Source organism: Cokeromyces recurvatus (genome assembly GCF_025118155.1).
Source record: "Cokeromyces recurvatus strain NRRL 2243 chromosome Unknown BX663scaffold_12, whole genome shotgun sequence".
In the NCBI taxonomy this organism is placed as follows: Eukaryota; Fungi; Mucoromycota; class Mucoromycetes; order Mucorales; family Mucoraceae; genus Cokeromyces; species Cokeromyces recurvatus.
Window position 1 is genome coordinate 425,607 of NW_026251398.1, and position 24,193 is coordinate 449,799.

Consider the following 24,193-nt stretch of genomic DNA (forward strand, 5'->3'; position numbering starts at 1 on the left):
AGTATATTGTTGTGCAATAATAATAAAAGGCAAGAGGTGGGGGGCCAATCAAATTTTTTTATTTTATTTTTTTTTTATTATTATTCATCATTACTACTTCTTTGGTCACGTCCAAAGCCTCTACCATTTGTAGTTATATTGCTACTACGCCCCCTACCACGTATAGTACTGTTGCCATTTCCTCTTCTACCTCTAAATCGACTACCATGTCCACGACCTCGACCACGTGATGTATTATCTCCATTATAATGACCTCGACCTCCTTTTCCACTCCTTCCAAGGTATGAAGGACTGGTATTACTCTCTCTACGTCTCCAATTACCACTTGCATCTGATGGATTTATTCTTTTCATATCCTGAGCATCAGAAGATGCATTTTCTTCTTCTTCCTTTTTATCTTCATCTGTAGTTACTGAAGGGGATGATGACATAGGTTGTTCAACATTAGCTTGCTTTGATTCTTTATCTGAATCAAGTTTTTCTTCTATATTACATTCTTCTTGTGTTGAATCAATTTTTGGAGGACGAGCAGATTCTTCTTGTTTTATTTCATTTTCTGTAGTAGTAGAATCTTCTTTATGTAATTCTTTTTGCGTAAGAGAGTCTTCATTACGTATTTCTTTTGAACTCTTTTCTGTTTTATTCTCGTTTTCTTCTTCTAATGGTTTATTAGATGCCCAATTATCATTCTTTGTTGATTCTAATGCTTCTTCTACATATAAGATAATGATGTACATTCAATATATTATTATTGTAGGGTACATACCTGTTTTGACTGAATTATCTGCAGTATTCCAACTATCACCTTTTATCGTATTATCAATTACTTTATTCCAACCTAAATGCTCATTTAATCTATCAGCTGTTTCAGGTATGACTTCTCCCCAAGAATCTTCAGGTTTAGTAGCTACTGATACATTCTCATCTGGCCCCTGTTCCTCACTGCTAATAGCCATGTTATTTTTGTTACTTGATTTTTTCTTTTGCTTTTTCTGTTTAGTCTGTGTAGGTAATTGCTCATTTTCTTCCGTCTTTTGATTTTCAGGTTCATTGTTTCTTAACAACTCTTGCTCTTCCCCTTCTTGTTTGTTATTGTTCTGGTGAATAGGAAGGGTATCCAATTGAGCATTCTCATTGACATCTTCTTCGGGCACTGTATTATCCCACACATGTTGAATTAAATTTTTTATGTCTTTAAAAGTAATTTTCTCCTGATCTGGAATGAGTTCATCAAGGCCTAAATCTAATTTCTTTAATAAAGAAAATACTTGCTGTCGTTTTGTTGTTCGAATGTGTGCAGAAGGATCTGTCTTTAGATAAACAGAAGCACCTACTAATTGATCACACAAATCAGTAATAGCCTTTAAATAGTCATCATGAGTTGGTGACGATGAATCCTTCTTTAGTGCTGTGACATGATTGACCATCATCTCGAACAAACCCAATTGTCCCAAACGCACAAAATAAAAGAATTGTAATAAGGAAAGGATTTGTTGTTCATTATTTTGTTTAAAGTCTTTTTCTCTAGTGTCTGTATAGGATGTTACTCTACTTTTCATTGATGAATCCGTCTAATAATAATAAGAGAGTTATAAAAATGGGTTGAAGAAGTTTCTTGTGTATTCTTACAAATTTAGTTAAAGTTAATTTGTATCTTTCAAGACAAGCTTTTGCTATTTGTTTATTTGATTGTTCTTCTAAACTCAATTCCCTTGTCTTTTGTTGTTCTTCCAAGTTATTCTGCAGAAAGAAAGAAAATAACTAATTTTGTACACATAAACAAATGGCAACATTTATTTTTACCAGTTCGTCTTGTAAATTTTTTATTTCATTTTGAATACATTCCAAATAAGGATGTATAGACATTGGATGATGTCTCTTTTTGTTTGATTTCTTTTTAAAAGGTCTTGGTGGTTTTTCCATTAAGAAGAATTATTAATTTTCAGTAGTTGTGTGAAAGGAAAAAATAAAATAAAGTAAAATAAATAAAATAAAATAAATAATTAAATAAACTTTTGTTTATTTTATTTTATTTCTTTTTTTTTTTTTTTTTTTTGCACGCGTCGTTCCTCCATGACATATATTAAAATTCAGCCAATCAATTGATAATATAGATCGTTGTTGTTATGTTTACGACGAATATAGAAAAAAGTTAAATGGAAACAGCCAATTGCTACTCAACATTAGTAGTGTCTAAATTTATTTTGAGTATTTAAACAGTGACATAGATTCCCCTTATTTTATTTTCGATCAAGGAACATGGATACTACAGTTGAAAATCCAAAGAAGAAGTACAAATCTTCTAGAGTACATTTATACTATGTATATAATAACTAGTGCACTTTTTTTTTTAATTTTAATTTTCAACAGTATGTTTATATATAAGAGTGAACAACAAACATCCCTTTAAAAAAAAAGGGACTTCAGGAACAGATAATAGTGGATAAGTTTTGTACATAAATTAGTGTACTTTACTCATCATTTTATAGAAAAAAGAAAAAAAAAAAGCAGTTTTCTGAATTTTAAGTTCAAAGGTTAAATGGGTGTTACAAATTATAAGGGAAATTACTTTTTTTTTTTCCTTTTTCCTTTTTCCCTTTTCTCTTCTTCTTTACTTTTGTTTAATAATGAAGATTCAGTTTAAATTATTAGATCAAAGGAAAGGAATCATCATTTTTTCAAGTTGTATTTTATTCATTACTTGTATAGTCTTTCTTGTTCATTTCTATTTTATGTACGATAATAACACAAAGACGACAGCAGTAACAGATTCTAATTATTTAAGCAATGAACAAAGCTTCTTTGATAATGTCGACGATCAAAGCTCTCTATTACCATGTCCATGTGATCCTTCTTTATTAGAGGATATAAAAAAAGTTGAATCAGAAAAGACAGTGAAGGATAGAACAAAGAAGATTGAAACCCAACTACCGCCAGTAGCAGTCATGAAGAAAGTAAATGCTAACCTTTTAAAGGATCGAGTATTGATCGTTGCTACGGCTAATTATGGTATGCGAAATCATGTCTATAATTGGATTGAATCTATTAAAAGAACAGGTGAAAAGAAATTTTTGATCTTTTGCTTTGATCAAAAGCTCTATGATCATCTCTGTCTAACAGGTCATGAAAATCAAGCGACATTAATACCCGAAGTCTGGTATCATCAACAAGTAGAATCAGACTTTAAAACTTATTTTAGTCAAGAATATAGAGTGATTACACATTCTAAAACACTTGTCGTTCAACAACTTCTTTATCTTGACATTCATGTCCTCTTTTCAGATGTCGATATAGTTTGGCTTAGAAAAGATATTGTTCATTACATGACTCGTCTTTTACAGATTCGACCTGAAACAGGTGTCCTATTTCAACAAGAAGGATTAAATCAACAAGAAATTAACAGTGGATTTTATTTAATGCGTTCCACAGATGAAATGAAGTTATTATTAGCAGAAACAATTGAAATTCAAGATTCAAGTAATAATACTAAAACACAACAAGGGGCCATGAATACTGCTTTAAATCAATTTAATCTTGATATTCGAACATCTCCAATTGTTTTATTAGATATCTTACATTTTCCAAATGGATACGTGTATTATACACTTGACTTACCTAATCAATATGGAATTGAACCCTATATTGTTCATGCAAACTATTTGGTAATCAAAAACAAACAAACAGAAAAAAAAGGGGGTGTACATAAAAGAGAAAGAAAACACACATACACACACACACATACATACATCTCTACCTCTACCTCTACCTCCGCTTCTCCCCCTTTATTATTAATATTATTATTTGATAGGTTGGCGAAGATAAAAAGCAAAAACTAGTATCAAGTAATTTTTGGTATCTAAATGATACTTGGCTGGACCAAATAGATAAAAAATTAAATATGATTTAATATGATTCTACTCGAGCATATAAATGTGTTGTAGTACAGTAGAAGAAGGTAATTCTGTAATATAATAATGAATTCTTTGTTGTTAATGAATTCCTTTGTTATGACTTGAAGGAGTGGAATATTTTAATATAAAAGGAAAATAATAAACGTGATCTTTTAGCATATAAATAGAAATGCTATAACACTACTAGTTCATCTTAATAAACTTTTTTTTAAGCTATTTCTGAAAGCAATCTAAAATAGTACTTTGTTTATTTTTTATTATTCTCTTGTTTTCTCTCTCTCTCTCTTTTATTATTATATCATTAATTTTATTGTTATGGTTAAACATCTATTATACTTGTTATTATTCATTCTAATATCCTCCTTTGTGACAGCTACTAAAGAACATCATGATGGCGGATATATCCTTGAATTTAAATCTTTGTCACAGATATCGTCATTTGTACATAATCAAATTCAGTCACAACAAGGTGATATGACAGTACGTTATACATATGATTCAGATCTATTCAAAGGAATCGCTATAGAGTTTAAAGATAGCCAGAAGGCGAAAAGAATAATCGAATCTGATACAACTATCATTCGTTCATGGCCTATTCACCATCGTATTGATCTGCATGCACCTATTTTACCTCGTAAACATGATTTACCGACGACATTCTTTGTTCCACAAAACAAGGTATAATATTAATAAATGATTTATATACACATATACACATATAAATATACATGTATATTCTATAGACGACAATTAAAATATTGACAGAGATGAATTATAAATTGAGTAAAGAATTAAAATCAAAAGGTTCAGGTGTAAAGATTGGTATCATTGATACAGGTATTTCTTTTTATCATAATAAGGCTTAAACAAAAAAAAAAAAAAAAACTCATACTATTGTTTCTTTCTTTAGGTGTTGATTATACTCATCCTGCTTTAGGAGGTTGTTTTGGAATGAAATGTAAAATAAGATATGGTTATGATTTAGTGGGTAATGATTTTGATGGATCTTTAGCGTCTATTCGAGAAAGTAATGATCCTATTGATAATTGCCCATCAAATTCAAGTAAGTAATCAAGTAGCAGTAGTAGTAGTATTAAATAAAACATACAAATACAATAACATATACACCTTTTTTTTTTCTTTAGCTTCGGCTTCTGGACATGGAACTTTTATTGCTGGTATTATCGCTGCTAAAGATAAAAAATTTGTAATAAAATATAGAATACAAATAATAGATAAAGGAAAAAATGCAAACTAATATATATGTATATGATCTGAATTGAACTGAATTGAATAGAATTGGACTGGTGTTGCTCCAGACGCTACTCTAGGTGTTTGGAAGTAAGTTGAATCTACATATATGTATATGCATATAATGATAATGATTGACATGAAACATGTAGAGTATATGGATGTAACTATCCAGGTTCACCCAATCATGTTGTACTAAAAGCAATGGAAATGGCATATAAGGTATATGTATTTTTATACACATAGATTTGACTCCTTTATTTTCTAATAATAGTAATCATGTAGGCTGGAATGAACATTATTAATATATCATCTGGAGTAAGAGGTGGTTGGAATGAAGAAGTACTGTCTGTCATGGCTAATAGATTAGTATCTAAAGGAGTTCACGGTATAATACATATACATATATGCATATACATAGTTATATATAGGGTAATTAAATATATACATGTATAAATACATTAGTGGTTACTGCAAGTGGTAATATTGGTTCCAATGGTATCTTCTTAACTGCCTCTCCTGCTTCTGGTAAAGATGTCATTGCTGTGGGTTCAACAATGAATCATGTTGTACCTGAATTTATTTTAAAAATTTATACCAATGATACAAAAAAGAAGAAGGATGAAGAAATTCGTAAAGAAAAAAAAAGAAAAAAAAAATACAAAAAAAAAAAAACTAATTTTTCTGATAAATAACATCTATGATAGCTTATCGCACCTTTGTGAATAGTCCATTTTCATTTCAGGATGAATTACCTATTTTAGCAACTGGAAAAGTATTCAATCAAAGAAATGATGCTTGTAAAAGATTAAAAAAGGATTATAATAATACGATTTTATTGATTCATCAAGGTGGTTGTGATTCAATTGAAAAGATAAAACATGCAAAGAAAGCAGGTGCAAGGGCAGTTGTATTCTATAGCGATAAAAGAGATACTACAACTGACGTTGAATTACTTTCAGCAGCTGTACTACCCGTTGCATTTGTTAATAATAATCATGGTGAATCCATTTGGAATACTTTATTATCAATAAAGGGAAAGAAGTCTAGTCACCACGTTGTCATGATTCGTTTTACGAATACACTTGTAGCTTCAAGGGCACCAAAGAATGAATTAGATAAAATGGCGGACTTTTCTTCTTTGGGTCCCACTTATGAACTTGATTTAAAACCTGAATTAGTTGCTGTAGGAACGGATATCTTTTCTACATTACCAACATATCAAAAATCGTACGGTTTTAGATCTGGAACTTCCTTTTCGGCCCCTTATGTCACAGCTTCTATTGCTCTTCTTATTTCTAATTTAAAGAACTCGACTAACAAGAGTCCAGAACTAGTAAAGAATGCATTCATGAATTTTGCTAATCAAGGTAATCATATATTCATACATTACATGTATACAAATAGGTATTTATATGATTAATAGTGAAAAGACCTACTATCTCCGCTCTAGAATATGGTGATTCTCCTATTCGGCAAGGTGCTGGTGTGGTTGATGTTGTACAGACCATAAAGGGCTTTCAACAATTTCATGTATCACCTTCAAAACTCAATCTAAATGATTCAGCTCACTTTCATCCTCATCATGAGCTAACGATCTTTAATCATGGTTCTCATGATCTATCGATTTATCTAGAACATCAACCCTCTTTCACAGTAAAAGGCTATTCTATCCATGATGAATCGAATGGTTTCTATCCTGTCAATGATTCAGTTGCAAACGTAGAGTTCACATCATCATCATCGTCGAATAAGAAGGAGGGGGTGGTGGTTGTACCTAGAGGTCAATCTATCAAGGTATCTGTTGAATTTGAACCACCCTCTATTCACTCATTTTCGAAAGACATCTCTCATGTCATCTACAATGGTTATCTTACCTTTTCAACAAAGACAATGAAAGCTAGTGTTCCTTACATGGGCATGGTCGGTCGTATGCATGATCTCCCCGTCTTGGATCGTTCAAATAAGCCATACTCTGCTGCTGCACCTTTCAAGTTTCCTTCAATTGGATTGCCCTCAGGTAATGCCACATTAGATGATGAAGGTGGTGGTGAGATGGGCGATTTTCAAATACAATATGATAAACGTCATCATGTTGTAACAGGTGGTCCCTATGTTTTGGTGAGACTCTTGACAGGGACTCCAGTGATTCAGATTCAAATCATGCGTGATGATGATAAAGTAGTGATAGGTGATATGCCTATGACAGAGGATCGATTTTGGATGATGCGAAATACACCTCAAGTCACAGAGTATTCAACTGCATATTATGCATGGTATTGGACAGGAGAATATGTACCCAAAGATAGTAGTCTTCATCAAGATAATAAAGAAGTTAAAAAGAAAAAAGTAAAATGTGGAAATTATCGATTCAAAATAAGAGCTTTGCGTGTATTTGGAAAACGAGAAAAAGATGAAGACTGGGATGAATGGATTTCACCTAAATTTAAAGTTGATATTAATTATTAAGGAGTTTATTATTATTATTGACTAGAATAATAATAAAAAAAAATGTGCCTTTATTTTATTGTATAACTTGAAATCTATTTTTGGTCTTGTAATCTATCATTATGATTAATAACAACCCCGCTATCATTACATATATAATTTAGATACTTTAATCTTATTTTTGTCTTTCTTTCTTTATTTTATTTGATTTTATTTTTATTCTTCTTATTTATATAATAAAATCTTTATTACTCGCCTTCTTTTTCTTATTATTATTCTTCTTCAAAATATAAAAAAAAAAATAAAAATGACTATATCATCCTTTCTTCCAATCAATGAAGTCGAACTTCAAGCTTTAAAGGAACGATTTGAAAAGAATGGACAAGGTCATGTATTTCATTTCTTTGATGAACTTGAGATGGAACAACAAGCTCAACTGATTTATCAACTCTTGGATCTTGATGTAGAGCGATTGAATGAAATTTACAAAACAGCTATCAAGGGAGCTGAGGCATCCGTCTTGAATTCCAACACAACCTTTGAACCTTTACCAGAGGCTGTCTTTGACTCTGTTCTCAAGTCCTCACCTGAACAAATCCGTGATTGGGAAACATTAGGTCTTTCATTAATTGCTCAAGGTAAGGTCGCTGTGATCTTGATGGCAGGTGGTCAGGGGACTCGTCTCGGTTCTTCTGATCCAAAGGGCTGTTATAACATCAATCTACCCTCTAAAAAATCCCTCTTTCAACTTCAAGCTGAACGCATCTTACGTCTTCAGGATATTGCTCGTCAATATCAAAGACCATCTCAACTTAAGGATTGTGTCATTCCTTGGTATATCATGACCTCAGGTCCTACTCATGCTCCTACTTATCAATTCTTTGAAGCAAATCACTTTTTTGGTCTCAAGAAAGAGAACATTATCTTTTTTGAACAAGGTATTTATCTTTTTTTTTTATAATGATCGGATTGCATTTTTTTTTTTTTTTTAAAAAAAAAAAGAAAAAAAAAAACTAAAAAAACATATATTTCATAGGTACACTTCCATGTTTGACCATGGATGGTAAGATTATTTTAGAAGCAAAAGATAAGGTAATGTACTTGCATCATAAGGGGAAAGAAGGAGACAACAGATAGAGAGAGAGAGAGAGGAGGGGAGAGGGAAAAATAAGAGAAGGAGGAAAGAAGGAGTCAGGAAATTCATATTTCTCTTTTTTTTTTTTTTTTTTTGTTAGGTGGCTATAGCACCTGATGGTAATGGAGGTATTTATGCAGCAGTCCAAAATAAAGGTGTTATCAAATCATTAAAAGAGCGAGGTATCCTTTATTCACATTGTTACTGTGTCGATAATTGTCTTGCTCGAGTCGCTGATCCCGTCTTTATTGGCTATTCTGTCTCGAAGGGGACTGATTGTGGTGTGAAAGTAGTTAGTAAAGTAGCCCCCGAGGAGCCAGTAGGTGTTGTCTGTGTTCGTGATGGTAAATACAGTGTAGTCGAATACTCTGAAATCTCACAGGAGGTCTCTGAAAGGCGAACAGCAGATGGTGCATCCTTGTTATTTGGAGCAGCTAATATTGCAAATCATTTCTTTTCAACTGAATTTCTGGAACGTGTGCCTCAATTTGCCTCACAACTCGAATATCACATTGCTAAAAAGAAGATCAAGTATGTTGATATGTCTACAGGGGAAGTGGTTGTACCTAAATCAAATAGTGGTATGAAACTAGAGTGCTTTGTCTTTGACGTCTTTCCTTTTGCAAATCACTTTTCTGTACTTGAAGTTGATCGTAAGGATGAGTTTTCACCCCTCAAGAATGCGCCTGGAACAGGTGCAGATTGTCCTGAAACATCGAGGAGAGATATCGTTGCACAACACGTGCGCTTTATTGAAGCTGCAGGTGGTCAAGTAGAACAGGATGGTAACTTTGAAGAGCTCGAATTTGAATTATCCCCTTGGGTTTCTTATGCTGGTGAAGGCCTTGCGGATTTCGTTGCTGGGAAAATAATCAAGACTCCTGCTATTATTGAAACCAAAGAGGATTTAATTCGTTCCTTGAATTAGATTAAGATTTTTTAATAATTTTGTGAAAAAAAAAAGAGCCTATTTTTAGCTTTATTTTATTTTATCCTATCCCTTTGTACCCTCTTTTTTTTTATACCTATTTGTTTTTTTAAAAAAAAAAGAAAAAAAAAAAAAGAAAAAAATTACATAACAATAAAAAGAAAATATTTTATTTTTTTTTTTGTGAATGCAATAAAACTTATATTTACAGTATTAATAAATTATAAATGTAAATGAAAAAAAAAAAATATAAATAAATAAGCTAAATAAATACAAACTATTGTTTCATATCAATAGATTCATAAGAAGGTGGAGGATGCACAGAATGGAACGAGTGTTGGGTAGTAGCATTGATACCGGAAGAAAGCAAATGTTGTTCATTTCGAATTAACATCCAGTCACGACGGGTACATTTACGTTTCTTTTTATATTCCAAATAACAAGGACAGATAAAGAATCCTGGAGATTTTGAATCGACAGTACTGTCATGATCAACGATAGGATCCAGTAAAAGTGCTTCCTCATAGGTAGGTAATGCGTTATAATCTTCTTTTAAACGACAATCGAGTATGGTAATGGGTGTCTCTAAACGAATATGGGTTCTTGTTTGATTGCTAGATGAAGAAAGTTCAATGCGAATCTTGAGGGTATGACGAATGTCGATCTCTGAGAAGGTAGAGGTATGATTGAGGTAGACACAATTGGGTAATGTAAAAATCAAGCGGTAATAAAAGGGCCCATGATCATTTAAAGGGATATGAGCGTTTTTGACGTTCAAGAGACGACGCATGTCTTTCATGGATAAATCAAATCTTTGATGATGGAAGGTTGAATCTGTTAAGTTTGTAATGGATGCAATATTGACTTTAAAATCATGTGTCTCTGAACGAAATGCTTGGAATTCTGGTAATCTATAAACGCGTTTTTCAGTCAAGACAACTGAAATGGATTCGAGGTAAATATTTTTAAGGTTGGGTGAAAGAGAGATGATGATAGGAAATTGAGTACCAGAGGAGACATTTGATTTTTCGATACAGATAGTAGCATCACATATTTCCAATCGACGTTCAGACGTAATGGATGTAGTAGGGAGTGAGTTGGCTGTTAACGCATTATCTGACCAGTTGGGTGTCCTTAATAAAAGAATATCTCGTCGACTTTGAAGTTTTGTAGCCCCCATACCGATACGATGTACAACGGCTGTCACATAATAAAATACTTTAGCCATTTCATCTTCAATTGTTTCGATAAGCTGGTTCGATAATAAAAATTGAAAGGGCCAACGATGAATACCAGCTGATAAGATACCTTCTTGTCTTGGTGTATCTGGATAAGATTGTAATATCATATTTTGCTCATGTATTATCTTTTCATGATAATATTTAGTACCTCTAGCTCCAATGCCTAATACAGAAAGAAAGAAAGGAAAAAAAATTTTTTTCTTCTTCAGTCATATTGTATAATAAAATTAGATAGATTGACTACCTTCAGGCCATAAGCCATGAGATTTGCCAACAAATTGAATGACAACTTGTGAAATAGAGATAGGTCTTGTTAAAACAAGGCTTACTTCACCTTGAAGAACATGTGTAATCTTATCGTCATGGGTGCCTCTTAAAATAACTACCGGTTCAGCGAGTTCAATAGTAAGTTGTTTTGCCCCTGAGAAAAAAGGAACAATCACTGGCATATTCAGTCTTTATATATAGAAAATAAAAAAGAAAAAAAAAAGAAAAAAAAAGGATCTTCGTTCCCTGCTGCTATATATATATGTGTTAAGGATTTAAATATTATGATGCCTAACTTCTAGAACGAATGGACTATATTTGGGTGGTTTTGTTTCCCCGAATAGGCGGAAGTTCAAGAATTTAGTAAAAGAAAAAAAAGAATCCTCTATTCATAAAACTAAAGCAGATAAAGAAAAACTATCTAAAGAAATAAGGCTTGAAAACATTGCTATCATTTTCTAATCATTTCAAGAAACATTTTAATAGGAAGAAAGGCTATATTCAAAAACGCGTGAATGGATATAATTTTTTTTTTATTAATGTAAATAGATCAGATTTCTTCCCCAATTAGAACAACTTATTTTTCGATGTGCCTGAAACCCATAAGTATTGTAGCTTTTTTTTTTTTTTTGTTACTCAGTATTTGATGTACTGCCTACTATTTGGTAAATTTCATTTATAGAAGAATTACTATATTTGTCAGCCCATTTATCATTAGACTTACGATGTCCTTTTTCTTTTCACAAGATTGTAAAACATCATATCCTTATTTTTCTTAATGTAAAAAAAAAAAAGACATTTATTATTAAGGCTATATGAAATAACTATCAACATGATAGAATTAAAGAAATAATATTTACTCTATTCATTAAAAGAGAGCTGAGCAGATTTCCTACTACTAGAAATAAAACTGTCTATTACTTGTAGTGTTATGAGAGAAAAAGAATTATAATCTCAGATCCATATTAAACTAAAGACATACAAGCACTATAACTTACAAGGAGATTATCATACGAAAACTTAAAGTATCGCGTATACTTAGCGTGCTACAAGTGGTTTATTATTTAATACATGAAGATTATTATGAAAAATGTTTTGTATTTATTTTTAAAAGTAAATCAAGATAATTTATTTCATAATCATTAAAAAAAAAGGGTACCAAAATCTTCGTTCATCATTAATCAATAGTCGATTAATGAATCCATCCCCCACAGGACGAAGACCTGTTTTGGTAGCGTGGAGGGCCCCCAGATCCCAAAGAAATATAGCCCTCAGATCCCAAGGAAATATAGCCCTCAGATCCCAAAGAAATATAACCCTCAGATCCCAAAGAAATATAACCCTCAGATCCCAAGGAAATATAGCCCTCAGATCCCAAAGAAAAGGCCCCCAGATCCCAAAAAAGCCCCCAGATCCCAACGAAAAAAAAAAGAAGACTATACTCTTCCATAAGGAAAAGCGAATACACAGTAGGCGTAACTGCACCTGTAATAAATTCGCACTTTTATCACGATATAATATCTCTCGATACTATTCTATCACGTCACGGTGGTCGCAAACATAGTATTACCTTAAGATCCCCTTTGTTTTTTTCATTTAGTGTTATATTAGTCTATGACCGTAAACTAATATAACTGAAATAAATAAAACGCGTTTTTTTGAAGATATAATGAGTATACATGAAAAGGGTTCTTTTTTTAAATGCAAAAAAAGGACACCTCTAAAAAAAAAAGCAGCACCATTTCATAACTTCTTAGGGGGGAGACACTGTCAACTAACCGAAGTTCTAAACTAGAATTACCCTTGTCTGATAAGATTCAGATAATATGCTCTAATTTAGATCACCTAAAAAGCTAAGGCCGAACCCGTCCAACCTGGACTGCAATTCAAGGGGTGGGTTTGGGTTAGAGATGTATATCATTATACTTGACGACGCCTATTTATTTCATATAAAAAGAGAAACACCAAAGGAGGAATAAGGATAAAAAAAAAAGAAAAAAGAAAAGAAAAAAAAGGAAACGTAATATTTTATAAATAAATACATAAAATGATGACGTAGCGAAAGGAGGAATGTCGGGCTTTATTTTTATTTTATTTTTTTTGAAATTTATTAAAGGAGGATGTGCAATAATTAGGTACTATTACTTGCAAACATACACTATAAAAGCAACGACAAGTATATATGAGTCGTAAAATAAAACTCTATTAGAAGCAGTGACAATCTGAATATGTTTATCACTCCTCATTCAGTAGCAATACATTAGTGCTTCATGAATTCAATTTATAGAATAAATAATATCAACCGATTATCATTATTGTTTTATAGATTTGTCTTTTTAGCTATTTTCATTTTTCTTTATATATTTGGTAATAATATACATCAATAGACTTGTTATGATTTACCGTTTACCATGTGTATCAAAAGTTTAAGAATAATGATGGTTTCTTCTAGTAAATGTATATAAGCACAATTAAAAATGAGAGACGAATATTATTGATTCTTTTGCAGTAAGGTTTTGAACAATTTATATATTTAATAACAAGTCTTTGTGTTATCTAGATGAGAACCTATTAATTTTTAAACCGATGCCTCCCAAGTCATAAAGAAAGGGGAAATATGACGATAATGGAGAATAGAAAAGCGTTAGATAATGATTACCTAACAATGTTACCCATTGTTGAAAATTTAATGCTATGATTTATTATTTAGACTGTTGTATTCAATATCTTTTTTTTTATTAAAAGATGTATGTTTTAAACAATATCACCAGCTACCATATTGTACTGTACTGAAAATAATTCACAAATATCTTTATTATGTATATTGATGTATCTTCTTTCAGCTTGATATAGAGCATAAAAAAAGGGGGGGGGGAAAGGGTAGCAGTAATGTGGAGGCAAGTGGTCTTATTCTAAGCGTATACTTGTATCATCACTCTTTATTTAAGTAGTGTGATGTATGATTGTGAGTAGATAGGATTAAGTGGAGCTCTGAATAGGTGCAGAGCATTTAAATACTTTGTTTAAATATATTGGTTGGCATTACAAATTTGATTGTACCTTAATAAATATCCGACTGGTTTTAAAATTCTATAAGATGAATTATATAGTCTTCTTTCTATCTATCTTTTTAATAATGGGCAATATCAGGTTATTTATTAAATAACTCCCTTATTGTGAAAATATTTATATGGAAAAGCCAATAAAGTATTCTTTATATTATACCTATTAAGAATAATGTAAAATCCTTTTGTATATTTTTTTTTAAAAAAAATAAATAAATTAATAAATATAATAAACTAAAATAAGAATCGCTAGAAATAGAGCCAAATACTTTTCCCGGAAGTAATTATGGACAATTATACTATTCATGTTAAATAATAGTATCCATATTGCTACCTACTAATTTTATGATCCTTGGTACTTTTTTGTTTTCTGCTATTTTGTATAACACTCTAAATAAAATGAATAGGGATCATATATCATTGTATCCTTGCTAACTGCTATACCATCATCTATTCCCATGTGTCATCACTTTCTTTTCGGATTTTTATTGGATATTACAAGTAATTTGAGCTACCGATTCGGGTGAATAATAATAAAAAAAACAACTTGTTGAGTCAGCATTTTCTCTGGAATAATAATAATAATTTGCATTTTTTTTTTATTATTGTTCACCTTCTTTCTTTATTTCTTTCTTATTATTTCATGGCAGCTGTTAATAAAGAAACTCTACCTCCTATAGGCCATGCAGCTGCTGGGTCAGCGGGCGCTATGTTTGCATTAACTCTTGTATATCCACTTGACATGTGAGAAGAAAAACAAAACAATAAAAAAAAAATAAGCCATTTAATATTAAATTATATATATTTTTATTATTAAAAAAGTATCAAGACAAGAATTCAGGTACAAACAAAAAATAAAGATCAAGAACATTATACATCAGCTTGGGATGGTATTATGCAGATAGTTCAAAAAGAAGGTTTATCAGGACTTTATGCTGGACTTGGATCATCTTTGATTGGTACAGCATCCACTAACTTTACATATTTCTATTGTTATTCAATGCTAAGAGAAAATTACAATAAAAGATATAACGCTCGTGGAGATACATGGTCGACAGCGATGGAGCTTATTTTAGGTGCTGCAGCAGGTGCCTTAACGACCCTTATTACAACACCAGTATCCGTTATTACAACTCGACAACAGACATTACCTTCCAGTGAACGACAAGGTGTCTTGGAAACGTGTCAATCTATTCTTGCTGAAGAAGGCGTTAAAGGTTTATGGAGAGGTATTCAACCCTCTCTCTTACTTTGTGTTAATCCTGCTATCACTTATGGTAGCTTTGAAAAGATTAAACAAGTCGTTGTTAAAGTTCTAAAGTTGCCTCTTACACCTAGTGTTAATTTCTTGGTAGGTGCACTTGCAAAGACATTAGCCACCATTATTACATATCCTTATATTATGGCAAAAGTACGTCTTCAATGGAAACCATCAAAGGAAATGAAGGATAAGGTTGTAGCATATAAAGACTCATTTGATATTCTTACTCGTGTTCTTAAAACTGAAGGTTTCTTTGGATGGTATAAGGTAAATATTTTTTTTCAAGTCTTTTATTCTGTATACACACACACACACACACTAATCATAATGTTGATTTAATAGGGTATGAGTACACAAATAACTAAGGCTGTTTTATCACAAGCCTTACTATTTATGATGAAGGACATTTTCACAAACTATACTTTAATGGCTTATGCATTGATTAAAGCAACTCAAAGAATAAAATCTAAATAAAAATTAGAATGATCCTCTCTAGATTACCATTTACATAAATTTCCAATTTCTATACACACTCACGCACGCCACTTTTGAACTTGAGGTGTAACAAATCATAATTAAAAAAAAAATATTTTTTTATTTTTATCTTTTTTTTTTCTTTCCTTTCTCTTTTCCTTTTCCTTTTCCTTATTATAATATTATTATTAAAAGAAGACGACAACATGCTGGGATATTTAAAACAGTCTTTATCTAATGTATTAAAAAATGCAAAAGAATATGTAGCTGATGTATGTTTTGAATTCCCAGATAATGATACTCTATGGGCGCATAAAGGTAATAATCGCAGTAAGATAATAAGACATTAACAATTAGATTTTACTTACAGGTTTTTATTGTTATTTTTTTTTTTTTTTTTTTTTTTTTTTTTTTTTTTTTTTAGCTATTTTACTTGTACGGTTACCTGAAGATTTTCGAAATCAATATATACCTCAATTAAATAATCGACATGATAATGATGATGATGATCCGATCACTTATATTAATATCAGTCATATTATTTCGTATGCATTATTTTCTAAATTACTCCACTTTTGGTATCTTGCTGAGTTTTCTTCATTAAAGGAGGATGAACAAGAGATAAGAAGTTTAGAAGAAAGATTAGGTATGAAAGTGATATCAGAAGAAAAAGACCAATGGATAACTGACTTGAAAAGAATGATGGATGAAAGTATATGCAGTGACGTCGTCATTAGTATCTTCCATGCTACTCCAAATACGACTCATCATCCTCAGTTATCAAAGGAGAAGCCACCCTCCTTTTCAGTACATCGCTTTATGCTTGCTAGTCAATCACCTTATTTTTATACGGTTTTATTTACTAAAGAGTTTCGTAAAGTCTCACTCTCCTCTGTTCATCTTCCTTCAGATGTCTTTTCATCTATTACGTTAAAAATTATTCTTTATTATTTCTATACCGAACAACTTATTTTACCTTCACTTTCTACTTTTACTTTATCACCGCCACAAAGTCATCTAAGTACAAAACGATATGATTTGCGTCTCTTGGATCAAGTCTTTATAGCTGCAGACTATTTGGGTCATCCTACTGATACGATATGTAAAGCAGTCTTGACAAGAATGAATACAATCTGCCATCAATTTAAATGTGTTTGTCCTGAATGTGCCCGTCTTTTACCTTTCATGCTCTATTTTACGGATAAACATCTTCAACGACACAAGGATATCGCCAAGTTGAGGATAAAATTAATGACACTCTATAGTGATCCACTTGAACGATTTGTGCCTCTTTGGTCTCAAAGGCCATTTGCAATCCTAGTCAATGCAACAAAACAGGAACAAAGTCACTTTTATCATCATCGTCAACATATGACAGAGGATGGAACACAAGTGATTTCTCAGATATTTATTAATCATCATGAGACAGTACCTACAAAGAGGGAAGACTTTATCACTCAAATCACTCAACAGATATCTTCTAATATTACAAAACAAAATTCGATACGAGTCCTTCATTCTCTTCATCTTTGTCTATCTGCTTTACGTAGTGCAGATCCATTACCGACTTGGTCACATTCTCTTTTGTCTATCGTGATGGATAAATTATTAATACCTACAATCGAACTAGTTGCGAATGATTTTGAATATTATTGTGTAGAGTACCCTGTTTTATTATCTTGTGTAGATGGTATTGTAGAATTCTCTGTCGATTTTTTAGAATTTGTCTTGAAATGGATTTTAAGTAAAGGAATCAATGATAGAAATGCAGACAAATTATATCAGGGTATTGTAAGGGATTTAGGACGTCGACAAGAGGTAGTAAAGAATGTAGTAATCGATCGTGTTCTTGAAGATGCTAAACAAAAATCTATTGAATACCTTTCAAATCATTGGATAGATATTAAGGCCCTGGGTGGCTTTTCAACCATTGATAAAGATATTTTAAAATCGATTGCAGAAGGTAACAAAAAAAAAAAAAAAAAGCGAGAGGAGAAGCCTTTATTTATATAAACTAAACTAAATTTGTTGTACAAGATATTCATGTCCCTGTTCGTATGTTAACAAAGATATCAACAGATAGTAGCGATCATTTTTCATCCATGTTTCACTTTATGCCTACTACAAAGAAAGTCTCTACAAACCTCCTCATTTCACCTTCTTCTTCTATTAAAACATCAAAACATAAAGCCTCATTAAATAATAATCATCATTCACCCGAAAGAAGAGCACGCTCACTCTCTGCAGCAGATGCTACATCATCTTCTATCTTAATACGACATCAATCTAAAAGCGATAGATCAGTAAAGACAGGATATTATTCAGATACAGAAGAGGATTATAACAATCATAACAAAAATAGGATAAAAGAGACATGCTTAATTGACGCGTTATTACCTTTAGATAAAGTCTTCAACACAAACACAAATGAAAATGAAAATGAGAATGATAACCCTACAAATACACGAAGATCAATTCGATTTGCATTACCCGAACTACCTGCAAGAATGAATAATATACAATATCAACATCAACACCAACACCAACACCAACAACAACAACAACAGCAGAGGAAAAAAAAGACGAATTCGACTAATAAACGATGGAGTCTTGTTAGAGGATATTATAGTAGTGATGATGATACAGAAGTATCTATTATACCACAAATTGGACAAAAAGTGGAATTATTAAGAAGACCTTTACCAACGTTAGGAACAATAAAATACATTGGAAATGTAGAGTTTGCAAGAGGTACTTGGGTTGGTGTCGAATTAGAAGCACGCTGTAAGTAGAAAAAATAAGTGTGTGTAGTCTTATTTCATAACAGTTAAAATATAGTAGGAAATAATGACGGATCTGTTGAAGGTAAACGATATTTCGAGACATTTCCACAAAGAGGTGTATTTGTTAAAATTGATGATTTTAAAATAATATCTGATAAGAAAAATAATAACAATTTATAACAAAAATAATAATAATAATTATAATAAAAAAAAAAAAAGAAAAGAAAAAAATTCATTTATTTTTAACTCTTTTATTAATTCTTCTTTTTTTTTTCTTTAAAAAATGGAAAAATATTCTAGATGGAGAGTAGGTTACAAAACATTAGTCATTTTACTTTAACTGACTAATTCATAAAATTTCAGGATGCAGGAACTGGTATTCAGCCTTTTCTTCCTCCAGTGGTAATTTATTTATATATGCATACAAACGTTTTATACATGTTCAATAATATCGATACTTTTTATATATAGCCACCACGTATTGATTCTAGCTTTTTAATCACTTTATCCAACATCATTCATATAATTGTTGGTCCAGTTCAGGGTATTCTTAAAATACTTCTCATCAGCCTTCTATCACTAGTCTACATTTTGTTTGTACCTCTGTTAGGCACATTACTGGTAAATATGTATTTATAATTAAAATAGATGTGCACGTTCATGGATTATTCATATTTCTTCATTAATCAGACGCCCATCAAACCACTAAAAAGAGGGTGGACAAGACTATTTTCAGCCATATTGTTACGTCTTGTCTTATTTTTATCAGGCTTCTTCTATATTAAGACAGAGACGGTTTCTCTTCGTAAAAGGTATTGTTGGAATAAATAGGAACTATGTGTTTATATTTACACCCTTATAAATATAGTCGTGATTCAAAAGGACGTCCTATAGAAAGTCCTCAAGTTCAAAATGGAAGTGTGATTGTAGCTAATTGGACATCTTACATTGATGTTTTATATCTCGCATTTAGGTAAAATAGATATATATACATATAGAGAGAGGAAATAATATTAATAGATATTTACAGATTTGATCCTGTATTTACACAACTTTATACAGAAACAAATAAAGTCAGGGTCATTTCTTTATGGGAAGCAATCCGATTGACTAGTAAAATACCTGAATCAAAGCCTTCCAAGAATAATGAACTATTATATTCAGTAGAGGAATTAGCATTAAAAGCGAAAAAGAATAAATGGGGTCCTATCGTGATATTTGCAGAAGTAATTTATTTTATTTTATTCTATTTTATTACATTTGATGAATAACATTTATGAATTCGCTTTTATTATTATAGGGAACAACAACGAATGGTAGAGCATTATTAAGATTTGCACCTGTCTTTAAGGAATGTGAAAAAGTAGAAAAAAATATGTTTCAACTAATGTCATTCAAGTAAGTATTATTACAGCTCATCTCTTCTTTTCTATTACTTGGTAGTTTATTTTATTTTATTTTTTAGATATGAGTATGGTAACATGCCACCTACTTTTACAGTTGGAAATCAATTTTATCATTTCTTTAAGCTCTGTTCACAGGTAAAAAAAAAAAGGATTGATATGTTAATTCTTTCATTTATTTATTTTTCATGTAGTTCTATAATACACTTCTCGTTAAATCACTTGCAAGGGATGAGCTTTTAAATGAATTTTTATTACATAATCAATCTGAGGACCCTGTTGGTGATGTATTAATCTCATCGCTTGGTAATATATCCAAGCTTAGAAAAACAAATTTAACCATGTTAGACAAACGTGATTTTATGATTTATTATAAATCCCGTACAAAGAAATAATAATAAAGAATTCTATAGAGTGTAAATTTCCTCAATTTATGCAAAGAGACGATGTATACTTTACTACTAATTACTCCAAATATTACCAATATTTGTACTGATAAATAACGAGGAAAATCATAGTCAGACTCATTATTAGCAGGTGCAGATTCACAAGTAGCCACTTTTATCAGCATAAATATGATTTTGCTACTGATAAAATAGAAATTTAGTCTTCTATAAGAGGTTAAAATGTGTTTTGTAAAAAGAGGTCAACAAGACCATTATTCATCCTTTATATTAAGTATTTTGTGTACATACACACATATACATTAAATCTTTGTTTTTGTTTTTTTTTTTTTTAGTCATAATTCGACATTTACCACCTAGAAATAAAGGTCACCTTTAAACAGAAAAATAACTATTTTGAACCTATTCTGGCGTGAAACTTTTATTTTTTTTTTAAAAAATTGACTTAATATTATGTAGGGACATGTCAAGGATAGACAATATGGCGCAAGTGAAACAAGTTATTATTCCCCATAAATTTGACCTTAGGCAGCGGAGGGTGGGGTGGGGGAAGGGAAGACTTTTTACGGATAAATTGTCTAAAAATGGCAGTAGGGGGAGAACCGTCTCGTCTCTATTGTTTATAAATTCCACTTCCTTACCCTCCTCCCCTTCCCCACGCTGTCTAATTTTTTATTTTTTTATTTTTTTTTTTATTTTTATTTTCACTTTATAGCTCTTCTTCTACAAATGTCAACATCTTCACAAAGACCATTTTTATCCCTTCCAAAGACTTATTATATATTAACAAAAGTACAAAATATATCTGCTATTGCATTTTCAACATTTACAGTTGTTCATGTAAGTCAATTACTTGCTGCTAATGTCGGTGGTGTACAATTATCCAATCGCATGCTTATGTTAGGAAGACCGTTTTATCAAGATCAACATATAGAAGGTCTTGTGATAACTGGAGCTGCAGTGACACATGCCATGGCAGGTATGGGCAAATGGCTTATTCGATATTATTGGAGGACACCAAATAACAACAACTCAACCTATTCTTTACATAGTCTCTCAGGCTATTTGTTAATACCCCTTATGGGACTTCATTATATTCTTGTACGTAATTTACCTAAACACTATTATGGCGATTCCTCCTTTATCGATTTTGGTTATGTCGCTTGGGGTTTACAAAATCGCCCTCTTTTCACTTCTATTTTACATGTAGGATTGATCATGACAAGCACTTATCATATCATGAATGGTTTCAAGTATTTAATAAATGGCAATAAGAAAAAATCTACTCATAAACAAAGATATCAAGTCATATTTGAAAGAGGCCTTGTTGCATGCACTAGTTTAGCTCTTATTTCAAGTCTGTTCATCATTGGAAAAGAAACAAAAAAGATACCTTTACGTCTTGATTTTGAAAAAATATATAAACAAATTTACATTTAAACAATAATAAAAGTTTCCATAATTATTATTATTATCATTATCATTATTATTACATAATATGCAAAAATTCTTTCTTTCTTTCCTTTTTTTTCTTTTTTTTTTTTTTTTTTTTTTTTTTTTTTTTTTATTCTGCCATCAATCCTTCTAAACTTATACCACCTTCCATTTGCTCTTTAGCAAACATTTCAAAGTATTGGAAAATAATCGTGACACACAATAAGATTCCTGTTCCAGAACCAATAGCACCAATCATATCAGCCAAGACTGAAACTGCACCTAAACAGGCACCACCAAAGGATGCAGCAACAGGGATAACACGTTTCAATTCCTTATACATGGAAGTATCACGATAACCAGCAATGACAAGTTGTTGATCTTTTAATTGACGTGCAACATCACGAGGAGAAGATCCTGAGATATCAATCCAGACCTTAGAAAGGAGAGCACAGGTAGTCAACATGATACTGACATAAATAACAGTGTGGATAGGATCTAAAAGAGCAGCAGTGAAACTACGAGGAGCTGAAAGATAATAGGCAATGCCACCTACAGCATTTAATTGAGAGGTACCATCAACAGCTTCCCAAGTACCTAAGAGACGGACTAAAAAGTTATCTGTGAATCGCTTATAGAGCATTTGTGAAATCATGAAAATATTAGAAGTCAAAGTAGATTGAAGCATGATAGGCATGTTGGAGGTATAAAAAAGTTTGACAGGATAAGAACCACGTTGACCACGAAGACGGTTTGACTTGACTGGAATCTCAACACGGAATCCTTGAAGATAAATAACGAGTAAAAAGATAGAAGCAGTTGATAAAAGACTCATCACATTGGGCAAATTAGTACGATAAAAGGCTTCTTTAAGTGCACGAGTCTTATCCTTACGTGTCATTAAGAGATGAACAAGGGCAATCAATGCACCTTCGAATTCATCACCACGACCACTATCCATAGTAGTAGGTGAAAGTGCTTTCCAAAAGATCGTTTCACAGATATTTGTAGCAATGAAAAGATTAATGCCAGAGCCTAGACCATAACCCTTTTGTAATAATTCATCCAATAATAATGTAATCAAAGAAGCAACGACAAGTTGAATGATCAAAATCAAGCAAACACCAGCTCCAATATCCTTGGGATTACCATAAAGGCCGGTCAAGACAGATACGGTAGCATGTCCAAAAGCAATAATCATAGCAAACACTACAAAGTTAAAAAGTATATATGAGTATACAATAAGTTTATCTATCTATTTTAGACTCACATTTTTGAGCACCACTGAATAAGGCTCTATCTTCTTTTAAACTATAGTCGACTTCGATAATATTTGCACCAGACAAAAGTTGCATTATCATACCTGAAGTAACAATAGGTGTAATACCTAATTCCATAAGTGTACCACGATTAGAAGCCAGAATGACTCTCATCCAAAAGAGAGGATCTGCAGAATCAGATGACATGATGCCATAAAGAGGGACTTGTGACATGACCAAGAAAATAAATAATGTAACTGCTGTCCACATTACTTTTTGATTAAAAGGAACCTATAAAAAAGGCGTTGAATAATCAAGATCTCTGTTTAAAGTTGATGCTATCCCCTTTTATATTTCCATTATATATTTTTTTTCTTTTCTCTTTTTTTTTTTTTACCTTTCGATCAGGTTGTGCAATTTCTGGAAGAATAGCCATGAATGGCTGAACAAGATGTAAAATCCTGACTAAAGATGTTCCAAATTAAATAATGAATACTCTATCCATTTACAACACAAATTAAATAAAACAATATACTTACAACCCATTCTGTTTTTTTATAATTCTTTTATTCTTTTGGTTTAAATAATAAAAAAAAAAAGAAAGAAGAAAAAAAGAAGAGGGAGATAAATTTTACGTGTATATCAATAATAAAACACTATCTATGTTTGGACTGAGTCTAGAAAAAAAACATGATATAAATTATCCAATCAGATCACTACACCTTTTTATAGAGAAGTGACTACAAGTATTTATAAAAGGTACATACAACAGCCAATAGTAATAAATTATAGATATTATTTAAGCAGATCATTAAAATATGTAGAAATGTATTGATAACCTATATCTATTATATAAATAAAACTTTTTTGGCCCTTTAGTAGGTTCAAAATTTTCTTTTTTTTTTTTTTGTTTTTGTTTTTTCTTTTTT

The 24,193-nt window shown here is 31.4% G+C and overlaps 10 protein-coding genes across 10 annotated transcripts; 7 read left to right on the forward strand and 3 right to left on the reverse strand.

Annotated features, from left to right (window-relative positions):
* Positions 1 to 80: 80 nt before the first annotated feature.
* Positions 81 to 1,968, reverse strand: BX663DRAFT_542992 (uncharacterized protein; the record flags this gene model as incomplete). The annotated part of the gene is made up of 4 exons (XM_051530831.1): positions 1,804 to 1,968; positions 1,630 to 1,740; positions 767 to 1,571; positions 81 to 712 (listed from the first exon to the last, which is right to left on the reverse strand). Exons 1-4 carry the CDS (start codon positions 1,921 to 1,923, stop codon positions 81 to 83), a joined length of 1,668 nt encoding a protein of 555 aa, XP_051382966.1. The 5' UTR covers positions 1,924 to 1,968.
* A 641-nt stretch (positions 1,969 to 2,609) lies between these two features.
* BX663DRAFT_509088 (nucleotide-diphospho-sugar transferase-domain-containing protein) lies at positions 2,610 to 4,085 on the forward strand. The gene is made up of 3 exons (XM_051527570.1): positions 2,610 to 3,662; positions 3,809 to 3,955; positions 4,019 to 4,085. The coding sequence occupies exons 1-2, from the start codon at positions 2,628 to 2,630 to the stop codon at positions 3,905 to 3,907; spliced, it is 1,134 nt and encodes a 377-aa protein (XP_051382967.1). The 5' UTR covers positions 2,610 to 2,627; the 3' UTR covers positions 3,908 to 3,955; positions 4,019 to 4,085.
* Positions 4,086 to 4,385: 300 nt separating this feature from the next.
* Positions 4,386 to 7,631, forward strand: BX663DRAFT_434583 (peptidase S8/S53 domain-containing protein; the record flags this gene model as incomplete). The annotated part of the gene is made up of 10 exons (XM_051523072.1): positions 4,386 to 4,589; positions 4,655 to 4,748; positions 4,822 to 4,974; positions 5,057 to 5,118; positions 5,209 to 5,252; positions 5,315 to 5,384; positions 5,448 to 5,550; positions 5,628 to 5,795; positions 5,870 to 6,532; positions 6,589 to 7,631. The coding sequence occupies 10 exons, from the start codon at positions 4,386 to 4,388 to the stop codon at positions 7,629 to 7,631; spliced, it is 2,604 nt and encodes an 867-aa protein (XP_051382968.1).
* A 182-nt stretch (positions 7,632 to 7,813) lies between these two features.
* Positions 7,814 to 9,766, forward strand: BX663DRAFT_509101 (nucleotide-diphospho-sugar transferase). Its single transcript, XM_051527571.1, has 3 exons — positions 7,814 to 8,548; positions 8,647 to 8,702; positions 8,846 to 9,766. The coding sequence occupies exons 1-3, from the start codon at positions 7,918 to 7,920 to the stop codon at positions 9,671 to 9,673; spliced, it is 1,515 nt and encodes a 504-aa protein (XP_051382969.1). The 5' UTR covers positions 7,814 to 7,917; the 3' UTR covers positions 9,674 to 9,766.
* Positions 9,767 to 9,874: 108 nt separating this feature from the next.
* Positions 9,875 to 11,413, reverse strand: BX663DRAFT_509103 (uncharacterized protein). The gene is made up of 2 exons (XM_051527572.1): positions 11,159 to 11,413; positions 9,875 to 11,077 (listed from the first exon to the last, which is right to left on the reverse strand). Exons 1-2 carry the CDS (start codon positions 11,361 to 11,363, stop codon positions 9,951 to 9,953), a joined length of 1,332 nt encoding a protein of 443 aa, XP_051382970.1. The 5' UTR covers positions 11,364 to 11,413; the 3' UTR covers positions 9,875 to 9,950.
* A 3,425-nt stretch (positions 11,414 to 14,838) lies between these two features.
* BX663DRAFT_509110 (mitochondrial carrier domain-containing protein) lies at positions 14,839 to 16,093 on the forward strand. The gene is made up of 3 exons (XM_051527573.1): positions 14,839 to 14,990; positions 15,069 to 15,774; positions 15,850 to 16,093. Exons 1-3 carry the CDS (start codon positions 14,890 to 14,892, stop codon positions 15,979 to 15,981), a joined length of 939 nt encoding a protein of 312 aa, XP_051382971.1. The 5' UTR covers positions 14,839 to 14,889; the 3' UTR covers positions 15,982 to 16,093.
* A 63-nt stretch (positions 16,094 to 16,156) lies between these two features.
* BX663DRAFT_509112 (uncharacterized protein) lies at positions 16,157 to 19,042 on the forward strand. The gene is made up of 4 exons (XM_051527574.1): positions 16,157 to 16,299; positions 16,406 to 17,944; positions 18,019 to 18,765; positions 18,820 to 19,042. The coding sequence occupies exons 1-4, from the start codon at positions 16,188 to 16,190 to the stop codon at positions 18,942 to 18,944; spliced, it is 2,523 nt and encodes an 840-aa protein (XP_051382972.1). The 5' UTR covers positions 16,157 to 16,187; the 3' UTR covers positions 18,945 to 19,042.
* BX663DRAFT_509117 (uncharacterized protein) lies at positions 18,923 to 20,659 on the forward strand. Its single transcript, XM_051527575.1, has 9 exons — positions 18,923 to 19,071; positions 19,128 to 19,166; positions 19,236 to 19,385; positions 19,455 to 19,576; positions 19,633 to 19,737; positions 19,795 to 19,990; positions 20,065 to 20,162; positions 20,230 to 20,305; positions 20,362 to 20,659. The coding sequence occupies exons 1-9, from the start codon at positions 19,048 to 19,050 to the stop codon at positions 20,560 to 20,562; spliced, it is 1,011 nt and encodes a 336-aa protein (XP_051382973.1). The 5' UTR covers positions 18,923 to 19,047; the 3' UTR covers positions 20,563 to 20,659.
* A 556-nt stretch (positions 20,660 to 21,215) lies between these two features.
* On the forward strand, positions 21,216 to 22,089 carry BX663DRAFT_509119 (uncharacterized protein). Its single transcript, XM_051527576.1, has one exon. It carries the CDS (start codon positions 21,301 to 21,303, stop codon positions 22,009 to 22,011), a length of 711 nt encoding a protein of 236 aa, XP_051382974.1. The 5' UTR covers positions 21,216 to 21,300; the 3' UTR covers positions 22,012 to 22,089.
* A 5-nt stretch (positions 22,090 to 22,094) lies between these two features.
* On the reverse strand, positions 22,095 to 23,863 carry BX663DRAFT_509120 (SecY subunit domain-containing protein). The gene is made up of 4 exons (XM_051527577.1): positions 23,804 to 23,863; positions 23,662 to 23,729; positions 23,276 to 23,555; positions 22,095 to 23,214 (listed from the first exon to the last, which is right to left on the reverse strand). Exons 1-4 carry the CDS (start codon positions 23,808 to 23,810, stop codon positions 22,136 to 22,138), a joined length of 1,434 nt encoding a protein of 477 aa, XP_051382975.1. The 5' UTR covers positions 23,811 to 23,863; the 3' UTR covers positions 22,095 to 22,135.
* Between the last annotated feature and the right edge of the window lie 330 nt (positions 23,864 to 24,193).